Source organism: Loxodonta africana, chromosome 2, assembly GCF_030014295.1.
Source record: "Loxodonta africana isolate mLoxAfr1 chromosome 2, mLoxAfr1.hap2, whole genome shotgun sequence".
Classification (NCBI taxonomy): domain Eukaryota; kingdom Metazoa; phylum Chordata; class Mammalia; order Proboscidea; family Elephantidae; genus Loxodonta; species Loxodonta africana.
This window is the reverse complement of record NC_087343.1, coordinates 77,774,323-77,786,377: the sequence shown is the minus strand read 5'-3', so window position 1 is coordinate 77,786,377 and position 12,055 is coordinate 77,774,323. Positions and strand designations below refer to the sequence as shown.

Below are 12,055 nucleotides of genomic sequence, written 5' to 3'. Positions count from 1 at the left end.
AATGACTGCCCTGACAGGGAACACAACAGAGAACCCCTGAGGGAGCAGGAGAGCAGTGGGATGCAGACCTCAAAATCTCATAAAAAGACCAGACTTAATGGTCTGACTGAGACTAGAAGGACCCCAGCGGTCGTGGTCCCCATACCTTCCGTTAGCCCAGGACAAGAACCAGTCTCAAAGCCAACTCTTCAGACAGGGATTGGACTGGACAAAGGAATAGAAAAAGACGCTGGTGAAGAATGAGCTTCTTGGATCAAGTAGCCATTTGAGACTATGTTGGCATCTCCTATCTGGAGGGGAGATGAGAGGGCAGAGGGGGCTAGAAGCTGGTGGAATGGACAGGAAAAGAGAGAGTGGAGGTAAGGAGCTGGCTGTCTCATTAGTGGGAGAGCAATTAGGAGTATATAGCAAGGTGTATATAAATTTTTGTATGAGAGACTGACTTGATTTGTAAACTTTCACTTAAAGCACAATAAAATTTTTTTTTTAAATCTTTGAACATATGAACTATTTTTACCTAGAGAACTATAGAAAAATCCAAAATTCATTTTTTAAAATAATGGAAATTTACTTTGGCAAAAAAAAAATCTCAAATCTACCAGATTACTATTTATTGGTTTGAATTAAACAACAAACTGCATTGGGCATATCTGCTGCAAAAAAAAAAAAAAAAAAAACTCTTTTAAGTGTTAAAAAGTGAAGATTACATTTTGAGGACTAAGGTGTACCCGACCCAAGCCATGGTACTTTCAATTACCTCATATGGATGGGAAAGCAGGACAAGGAATAAAGAAGACCAAAGGAGAATTGATGCCTTTGAATTATGGTGTTGGTGAAGAATACTGAATATACCATGGACTGCCAGAAGAATAAAAAAATCTGTCTGGGAATAAGTAGAGCCAAAATGTTCTTTAGAAGCAAGGATGGCAAGACTTCATCTTATCCACTTTGGACATGTCATTAGAATGGATCAGTCCCTGGAGAAGGACACCATGCGTGGTAAAATAGAGAGTCAGCAAAAAAGAGGAAGACCCTCAATGAGATGGATTGACATAGTGGCTGCAACAATGGGCTCAAACATAGCAACAATTATGAGGATAGTGCAGGACCGGGCAGTGTTTCGCTCTGTTGCACTGACTTGACAGTACCTAACAACAACATATATGACTTTTAATTTTTGAAGTAAGTTGACATTTTGTTTTTTTTGTTTGTTTGTTTTTCTTAAACCAGAAAGTAAAATCAGGACAAGCTCTACCTACTCCCTAGATCCCGGGGGCAGAGCTACTATGTTCACAGGGGCAATACCATCAGTTCTGTGAGATGGCATTTGAGTTTGTCCCCTTGGGTTCTTTACCCAATGGCAGCCACAGTTGGTGGCAGGCTTGGTGCTTGCCAGTCATGCCAGGCTTCTGGGAACACAAGTGAAAGGAAGGAATTTGGTAGAGTAGGAAGGGAGGACTTTTAACTCAAAAGCTATCTGTGCATCAACAGAATGAAGCATTAGAATTTTTTTCTCCCAATTAACCTAATTGTCAAAATAATGCCCCCTCTGAGAAAAGATTGCTATCTAAAACAAACAAAAAACCTCCCCCCCAAAAGATAAATTAATTGTGACATATTATTGGATAATTATGATGTTACTATTCAAAGCTTAACTGTAAATTTGGAATCCTGGGACCCTGCAAAATCTTCTATCATAAAAGCTATCTCACAGAAGGAATAGGTTAACTTTTATGAAATAGAAATCCAATTTTATTTATGACACAAAATTAAATAAAATCCGGGATATTTCCTTCCCTAGAGCACATAATGAAGTTGCACCGAGAGTAATGACGGGTAGGATGCAGTGCCAAGAGAAGGCTCTGCTTTTCTTTACAAAGCACGTTCTGCTCACTCTGGTCCTTCTCCAGGCTCTCAGGCCTTCCTAATAACTCCCAGTGATTGAAAAGGAAAAAAGAAATGAGTTATTTATTACAAAATACAAGGAAATACAATAATACTTCAGAGTAAGGCTCTGATCAGACTCTTCCAAGACACGATCGTTAAGAAATCAATTAATACTCAGTATTATTCACTTATACTCAAAGAAAACATAAATAGATAAATGCAAAGTATTTTTAGTAAGAGTGAATGTTGTTGCTGTTGTTAGGTGCTGTCGAGTCAGTTCCGACTCATCGCGACCCCATGGACAACAGGACCCATGCAGGGTCCTGTGCCATTCCCCCAACAGCAGATACATTTGAGCCCAGTGTTGCAACCACTGTGTCAATCTATCTCATTAAAGGTCTTCCCCTTTTTCACTCGTCCTCTGCTTCACCAAGCATGATGTCCTTCTCCAGGCGCTGGTCCCTCCTGCTAACACGTCCAAAGAGTGAATAGTGAAGCTTCAAAATCGTCTTCAAATAAATACTAAGAGCAGTAATTACTAGGAAAAAAACTGTTTTCCACTTATGCACCTATCACTAATACATTATAAACTCCAGTGGGCCCGTGCCTCAGTTCATTTCTCATCTCATTATTATAGCTCATCTACTTCAAAGACAAGCAACACTAGTAAAATATGTACACTAGAAAAAAATGCATTGAGCACTTAAGGGATCCTAAACTGCTTAGATTAAAACACTATTAAATTAAGGGTAACCTACAACAAAAAACAATTCTAAAATAGTTCAGAAAAAGGAGAACCCCACCAAATGGATTTGAGTAGACAATGGGTCAAAGTACATCCATGCAAAGCGTAAGTGTACATTATAAAACTCTAATATAACTCAGTTGATCCAGTGCACCGATATTAGTTCCTTACCAAATTTACTAGTTTATTCTCAACTGTAAAATGATTAATTTATGATCAACCACTTGGTTTAGTTTATGATAAAAATCTTCAGGTTTCTTCTCCAGTATCCAATATAATTTCTAAAGTAAAAAATCAAAACTGACATAAAAGAACCTATGTTTAATTTAAATTCATTAGTTTAAATCCCCAATTTATTTCTTAAAAAAAAAATACTGGAATAACTCTGGCAACAGAAGCCTGATGAACACATCTGCTAAGACTTGCCAATTTGACATGGGCCATTAAGCTTATATGGGCTATCATATACATATATAACAGAGCTGAGGTATGAAAAGACTGGTACAGAGACTTAAACACATCATGGACTAAATCAAATCCCCTAAGGTGATCATAAACCTTACAGTAAAATTTAACTTAGACCATGGATGGGTATTAACTCTAACCCTTAAAACGTTCTACTGCAGGTCTATGCTCCAAACCAAAAAAACCAAACCCGCTGCCATCTGGTCAGTTTCAATTCATTCAAGTCCTCTCAACTGTTCCTAGCAAAAGTCTAAAAAAGTTCCTAGAAATTTTCAAGCAAGATTTTACATCATCAAGATTCAGTCTTTGCCTGAGGCTATGGATAAACAAAGGTCCTAAAAGAGGCTAAGTGAACAAGAATGCATCTCCAAACAACAATAAAAATTGCAAAAAGACCACCCTTGGCAACTGCTGCTTAGCTCAGTGGTCTCCAGGCTATCAGCAAAAATAATTTTGAGTATTTTTTTTTATTTATTCCAACATATAAAGTATAAGGATCTACCATTGTCAATCCACGGATTAAAGATTAGTAAATCTTCATTTATTTCTCATTTTTTTGGAAGAAAAACAAATATAAATAAAAACCCTGGTGTAGTACTTGGGGAACGTGAATCCCATTTTGAAGATCCTGGGATTAAGTTATTCATGTGCGATTATGAAGTTTCACAACCTTCAAAAATTTGTAATTTTGCGATGGACCACTGCAGACACCAGGCTGTCGGGCAGAGTGAGTTACCAGGCTAGGGAATGAGCCATGGGACTAACCTCTATCTACCTCTTGGTGAGGCTATGATGTTCTTTACTCATGGCTTGAATGAAGTGATTGGTGAGAAATCATAAAAACTTTGTACCTTTGTCAAAGTGGGTCCTTTCTCAAAAAAAAAAAAAAACCACAGAAACCTCCAATATTACTGTTAGACACAAAACCAAGAGGCTTAAGAAAATAAAGTTTCATTTCATATATGGATAATATATTTGAGGGAAGAGTCCCTCTGTGGTGAAAATGATTAAGATGCTTATCTGCTAACGTGGCAGTTCACGTCTACCCAGAGGCACCTCAGAAGAAAGGCCTGGTGACCTATTTCTGAAAAATCAGCCGTTGAAAGCCTGTGGCACACAGTTCTATTCTGACACACATGAGGTCACCATTAGTCAGAGTCTGCTTGATGGCAACTGGATGACAATGATGATATGTGGGGGAACTGCAATAGGAATATTTCAGGATATGTGACTCCTTGAATATACCAGGATACACTCTTCATTCATCCAACAAATACTTCTTGAGCAGCTCCTCTGTGCCAAGAGCTTTGCTAGGCCCTTGGGGATAATGAGGGGGAAGAACAGACATGACCGACACCCTCCGGGAGCTACTCCTTCATACATACCATTCAGCTATCACACAGCAAGATGTAGCTCATCATTGAACTACCAGACTTGCAGTATCTCATTCAAGATTTAAAAAATAAAATACATCATAGTGTCCGGGAGAGCTTAACTACAACTCTGATGGAAGGAAAGAGGTGGAAATCCTCCCTGAAGATGGCTTATGGCCTTATAATTCTGTTTACAAAAAGCATGTCCCTTTACCTAGAGTAATGCATTTAATCTTATCCAGGATCAAATTAAGCCAACCTGTAACTTGTAACCAGAATTTATCAGGAAGCAGAAACTCTGAAAAACAGCATCATCCAACCACAAAGCCAAGGTCACGGGAGGAATACAGAAAACCAGCAATAATTTAAGGATACATGTTTTGTTCAATAAAATACAGAAAATATCTCTATACTTCCAGTGAAATTACATAATGTGTAATTGCCTCATGCCTCGTATGGGCCCACATACAACATCTGTATGTATCACTGTTGACACGGATTCCAAATGGTTGGTATTGATAGTGTCTTAGGAGCCCTGGTGGCACAACAGTGAAGCACTCATCTGCTAACTGAAAGGCTGGTGGTTCAAACCCACCCAGTGGCTCCGCAGGAGAAAGACCTGGTGATCTGCTCCCATAAACATTACACCTAGAAAACCCTATGGGGCAGTTCCACTCTGTCACATGGGGTCACTACGAGTCAGAATCGACGGCACCTAACAACAACAGCTACATTCAATCTTTAGTAAACGGGGGACATCGAGAGGTAACTCTAAAAGTCAGTGCAAATATAATACGAATGCTCTCAGAGGCATCAACTGTTCTGAAGACGTCAGTGCACTGGTTATACTTCCTGCATGGCCACATTTCTTCTAAATGTTTCACAGTGTTGGCTGCAAGTTCTTCCTTTTCCAACACCTCTACCTATTTGGAAACAGGGCAGCAATGTCCCATTCTCACAGCAAGAAAACTTGCCAAGGGAAGTAGAGTCATAGCCCATAGTAGCTGATTCGAGAACCTGCCACAAAGAACAGTATTTCCCACCCTGAGGCAAAGCTCATCACAGCTGAGCAGCCCACATCTCCTGGAACAGAGTAGCATCGACCAGCCATAGATGAGTAGATTAGGACCTCAGAGAACCCAGCCACATCAGAGCAAAAAAAGAAAAAAGGCTCAGGTAAAAAGTGGGCAGGAAACTTCACCCAGGTTATTGTTGTTAGTTGCCACTGAGTTGATTCTGGCTCATCGTGACCCCATGTGTGAAGAGTAGAACTGCTCCATAGGGTTTTCAAGGCTGTGACTTTTTCAAAGCAGATCACCAGGCCTGTGTTCCAAGGTGCCTCTGGGTAGGTTGAACCACCAACCTTTCAGCTAGTAGTCGAGCACTTACCCATTTGCACCACCTAGAGAGACTCCCCAACTCAGGTAGATAGGCAGTAAATTGTCGGACACTTTCTGAACTTCACATTAAAAGAAAACATCTGAGTTTTCTGGTAAAGACTCACCTTCAAGTGAAGAATTTCCCAAGATAGTCCATCCAAGAGGCAACTCCAGATGAGTCATGGCCAGCACGAGCTCCTCGTCCAGAGCAGGCAATGCTTCTGCCGTCAAGGCAAACGGGGTTAGCAGGGTCCGATGACTACAGGTTGTGAGGCGATCAGCTTGGGTGACCAGCAAACGGGCCAGCCTGCAAGCCATGTTGTCCACATAGGTCACCGAGCCAGAGCCCATGGTCACCGGGGAGTAACCTTCCGAGCAGAGGCAAATGGACACCATCACAGTTTCCTGAAGCCTGTGGCCTGGATGACAAGACAGTAAACAATTCAACCAGAGTCTGCAGGAGATGCTCTCCCACTTCAAGGAAGCCGCTCCTTAACCCATCTTCCGGGGTGCTTAAGGAAAGGGTGGGAAGGGCAGTGGTCTAAAGTGCTAGTCTCAGCTGTGCTGCCTAAGCAGACAATGCTCTCCAGGAGAACAAAGCAGAAGGGAAATCCAGACAATTATCTTTAAATGTTGCCAAGCCTGTGAGGCCACATTAAGGCTGACCCATCTTCTTTTGGGGGCTCCTGATTTTAAGGTTAACCTTGATAAGCTCTGAGCATTGTAGTGTCTTTTCTCCTGTCGTTATCACACCTTTTACCTCCACCCTGAATCCTGAATTAAACCGTGTTGGCCTTTACTCTTTTCCAGTCTGCCATTTCCTTCTGAGTCATATATTTTTACATGTTAACTTAAGTGACAGCTTTATGAGGTAGCACCACAAAATTACACAGGGTCATCCTAATTTAAAGCAGAGCTCCTTTAATGTGAGTTAGAGTGAGGGAAGCTGCTCAACAGAAATATTTCTATTTGCTGTTCATCATCCCCACTTCTGATAACAACACCTGTGCCTTGAGATGTTTTTACTACTTCTGCTATGAATGGTTACCAGATCTTGCTATCTGTCCTTCCTTCTTACACTCCCCTTCTTTCCCCTGCTCTCCTATTTTGCCAAGGTTGGTGAACCTCTACTCAGGTACATTTTTATGGTGTCCAGTCCCTTGGTAAAATTTCCAGGTATTAGTACCACCAGACCACTGTGATGATGATAATCATGGCTGGATGGAAAAAGGATTAACACTGAACCACCACCAGTATATAGCTCTCTCTGGTCCCTAAGCAAGTGCTAGATGGGTACAAGATAAGTCATCCTTGTCCTGCCTGATTCCCCAAAGCTTTACCCCAACAAGGCTGCAAGGACAAGAGCATCCTAAGTTTATCAGATGAGAACATCCGCCATTTTCACATCGCCCATTTAAAAGGTGGCTCCATGGTGCAGGCACAAGACAAAATGTAACTGCACCGCCTACCCCAGACTGTACACATTTAGCATATACTGCAGAAATCTGTTCTACATATACCTGAGAGGTTACCCTGATAACACTGTTAACACATGAAATTTATGGTTCACAAAGAGCACCTGCCTCTAGGGATTCAGTTAAAAGGCAGGTAAGAACCCCACAATATAATCAAAATGATTTTCTTGAAGATACAAAAAGGGGGAAGGCAGTTCACTCCTACACACAAGTAAAGACAAAACAAAAAGTTTTAATATTAGGAGTGGAATCTTAGGAATTCTTTTTATTCTTCCTCTATACCCAAAACCAAAAAACTCACTGCCGTCGAGTCGACTCCAGCTCATAGCGACCCTATAGGACAGAGTAGAACTGCCCAGTAGTTTCCAAGGAGTGCCCGGTGGGTTCGAACTGCCGACCTCTTGGTTAGTAGCTGCAGCACTTGGCCACTACAGCCTTAATAAAAGAGAAAACCAAGAAAAGAGGGGGGAGCAAAAAGCAGGAAAGACATACATGCAAAGGGCAGAGAGAAAAAAGACCAGCAACCAAAGTAACTATGTGCCACTGATTAGGTTTGCCTTTTATTTCTCTTAGAAGGACTAGGGATGCTGGGCCAAGGAAAGAAGTGCTTAAACGTGCCCACAGTCTTAGAAATCAGACCACAGATAAATTCAATAACCAAACCCAGGCAGGGCTGGAGGATACCAGTATCTCTCTACAATTCTCATCACATTTACTGCCTACCTTCTTTCCACATGTAACAGGTACACTGCAGAAACACTCAGGGACATATTTGCCTTTAAAATGAGGCCAATCTTAACTATAAGAAAAACTGAAGTTTCCCTATGTGATACAATTTAAGAGGGCCTTTTTTTTTTTTTAGAATAACCCACACTTAACAAAACCAACCAATCAGCAAACAGAAATGAAAACAAAAAATCTTCCCTGTCTTTCAGGTAATAAGAGATCTCCATTATACCTTTAGGTGGGAGCTTGACGTCTCTTAGATATACAACCCACAGCCCAGGGAAAATACAAAACAACAGTATCTGAGAAGGGCTAGCAGCTTGTGCTAACACATTAGCACAATACATTAATTTGTCAGCTGTAGTCATGGAAATTGGAGAAGAGAGCTGTTCAGAACATGAACATTTTGGAGGTAGGGAGGGAAAGTTCTGGAGCCTGAGATCCAGCAAGAAAGACTGTGGATGGACAAGGTAGCAGAGGAATGAACCCTAGACACCAAAGGGAGCAAGGCAGGGGTAAGTGGGTCTAGGGAAGGGAGCACAAGACAACTGTGTCCATGTCTCAGTTCTGTCTCAGCCATCCCTGGCAATCGGCCTGGGATTACAGGAGACAGCACTTAAGACCTTGCATTTCCTCCACTGGACCGCATTCAAAGCATGCCCAAAATTGAATTGTGTCCCCCCAAAACATGTGTTGTAAATCCTAAACCCCTACGTGGGTATAATCCCCTTTGGGAATACAACTGTCTTTATTATGTTAATGGACCATATCAGCATATGGCATGTTTTAAACCAATCACCTTTGAGATATAAAAAGAGCAGACAGAAGGAAACACAAAAGGAGGGAAGGATACAGGCCACATGAAGAACACCAAACCAAGGAACAGAAGCTGAAAATACACAAGGACCTTCCTTCAAAGTTAACAGAGAAAGAGATCCTTCCCCCCTAGAGTTGGTGCCCCTAATTCAGCCTCGTAAACTGTGAGAAAATAAATTTCTGTTCATTAAAGCCACTCACTTGTGGTATTTCTGTTATAGCAGCACTAAGGAGCTAAGACATCCAACCTTGAGAGTTGGGTGCAGATGGCAGAATGGGCAAGCCCATTCTCAGCCAAGGCTCCTAACGGGGCTGCACACACAGCTGGAAGAACCTCAGATGTGAGAACAGTGTAGAAGAACCTCAGACGTGAGGGAACAGCATGAGTGCTCTTCCTGATGTCCTCCTGCCCTTGAAGCACTGTTTTCATTTTCCTCCTGGTTCCCTTCCTGGCCTGTATCCCTGGGGGAAGCTGCTTACAGACTGATTTCCCAATCATGCAATAAAGAGGGCCCCTCACCTGGGATGCTGGACTGGAGAACGTTGTCCGCAATGCGCTCAGCAATTGTGATGTGTCTCTGATGCGATCCGTTGTAAATAAAGTAAAACTCAGCATCTTTAGGAAGATAAACATTTTTGCCAAACTTCGCGTAGACCGTCATCTGCCCCTGAAAAAGGAGTAAGTTGGGCATCATCACCCTTCCTTGTCCTGGCTCTGAGAAACCACAATAAGAAGGCCTGGGTCCAAAACAGTGTCATTTCTTCTATTCACTTCATGGGTGAGCTCAAATATCATCAAGCCTTCTTTCTAACAAAAACATTTTTGACAACAGGGAAGACGCTTCCTGATACATTTAGGTATGGGTGTCAGAGACTGTTCTGTTTTTAAAAGTTAAAGAAGTTCAGGGCATGGGCAAGAATTTTTTTTTTTTAATTTACTAAATGTGTGAGTGTGATATCTTGTTGTCTTTTACTTTATTCAAATTCTTACCTGCTTAATATCATTGCTTAAATTAATTTCTATCCTGTAATTGAAATACCACCACTGTTATAAAGATGTGTATGTGTGTGTATATACGTGTGTGTGTCTGTGTGTACGCACGCATACTACACATATAGCTATGTTGTTGTTGTTAGTTGCTGTCGAGTTAGCTCCAACTTATGAAGACCTTATGTATAACAGAGCAAAATGCTGCCCAGTCCTACACTATCTTTGTGATCGTTAGTACATCTGAGTCCACTGTTGTGGCTATGTTGTTGTTGTTAGGTGCCATCAAGTTGGTTCCAACTCATAGTGATCCTATGTACAACAGAACAAAATACTGCCAAGCACTGTGCCATCCTCACAATTATTGCTATGTTTGAATACAGTGTTGTAGCCACTGTGTCAATTCATCTCGTTGAGAGCTTTCTTCTTTTTCTCTGATCCTGAACCACATGAAGTGGATAGAACAAATGACACTGTTTTGGACCTGGGCCTTCTTATTGTGGTTTCTCAGAGCCAGGACAAGATACCTACATAGTTATGGCTTTACCCTATAGTAGGTTGAAAGAACCTTAAATATTCACAATATTGCTAAATAAATAGCACTACTTGCCCCCACACTTTCTATGCCATTTCCGGTTGCTATTTCTCTTCTCTGAAGGAGTTCCAAGTTCTCTTTCTCATCTGCCCTGGCCTCACATTTTCTCCTCAGAGTTTCTGTTTGGCATCAAGCCCTACAAAGTTCCCTGGTCCCCAGGACAGAAACGGCCAGCGTAGGTCACAAGCGTCAAAGGAAGCTGGGCAGCAGGTTAGTGCTCCCAAATATATTTCTATGCAGAGGCTTTGTGGTGGGGCTAAATCAGCGGTGTTAACCCATGGGAGCAGCAGAGATGATGGGCCTGCTGGATCATCTCGAGGAAACCAGGAGGATCCCAAGAACTCAGGACACTCCCTACCTTCAAACACAAAAAGGCAGTACAGAGTGGGGCCGCCAGGGAGAGGGCACATTCTGCCCCACCTGGGGGAGTGGCAGAGAAATGGAAACCAGAAGGTGGAAAGGGTCACCCACTTTGGAGGGCCTCCAGGGCTTGGCCCAGTGTGGAGAAGCATCTGGGCTTTTGTGTGCTTGCCCAACAAAACAAACCTGTTCTCCCCAAGTTCGCTACCCTGTGACAGGGGAGAAGGGTGAACAGAAGAAAGTCTACACCGTCTCCGTAATATGTTTGCCTGTAATGAATATCGGTGCGACATGCCACAGAATGTCAAGATTTAGGCCGAACAGCATCAAAAAAAAATCAGCCCAAGGCTCCTCTTTCCAGTAGCCATATGATTATTTACTCAATTTTTTTTTAATGCAAAAGCTATGTTTTTCCTGGTAGTTTGCAATCCATCACACATAGGAGAAGTTATCTTAAATTATGAATTGGTATAGGTACAAACTGTGGAGTTCTGAAATAAACACAGGTTTGCAATTTCAATTGCCCTTTCTCTGCAAGTGAGCACAAGTGCACGCATGCGCACACACACACACACACACACACACACACACAAACGTAATCAATAGAAAGTAAAGTGCCAAGAAAAATCTACCATACAATAGCTTCAAAAAAAGTTCAGGAAGGGGATCTGAAAAGCAAAAAACAATAACAAATGTCTGACATGACTGAGAGAGGAAACTTAGATGAAATTCCATTTCCTAAAAAAGGAAGAACAGCTTGCTTTAGTCATGTTCCTGGTTGCTAAAGGGACTGTTAATTATCCACAGATAGAATTTGACCTATTTTTTTAATTTTATTTTAATGCAAAACAAATTGTATAAACAGATCAAAGTTGTTCACAGATCACAAGGACATCTAATCTGCATCTATGCAAAACAGTGACCTTACTACAACTTATTTGGTGAACAAGAACTACAACTTATGAAAGAGTTTACTTACAACCCTAATGCGATACCACCCAAACAGAATAATCTTATAACATAGCTTTGCCTCCCTTTCCAGAACCATACTGTGCTTTACATTGGTAAAAGAAGACACACAACGGCGATCATGTCCGAAATAAGACCTGTTCATTAAAGAGTAAAGTCCAGGCATTCTAGCACTGAAAATAATACTCAGCAGAGAAAAGGAGTCTTTTAGTAATCACGAAGACACCAGAAAAACAGGATAAAAGGAATTATGGGAGGATAAAGAGGGGAAGGGGAA

General features: G+C 41.5%; 1 protein-coding gene across 1 annotated transcript in view; it reads right to left on the bottom strand.

Annotated features, from left to right (window-relative positions):
• The window catches only part of ARHGEF28 (Rho guanine nucleotide exchange factor 28), a 242,855-nt gene extending 233,064 nt beyond the window's left edge, over window positions 1-9,791 (bottom strand). Inside the window, exons 1-2 of the mRNA XM_023545541.2 lie at window positions 9,387-9,791; window positions 5,975-6,268 (exon numbers count right to left, since the gene is read on the bottom strand). Of these exons, the coding sequence (XP_023401309.2) occupies window positions 5,975-6,268; window positions 9,387-9,561 (469 nt within the window). The 5' untranslated portion in view covers window positions 9,562-9,791. The remainder of the gene's footprint in view (window positions 1-5,974; window positions 6,269-9,386) is intronic.
• Between the last annotated feature and the right edge of the window lie 2,264 nt (window positions 9,792-12,055).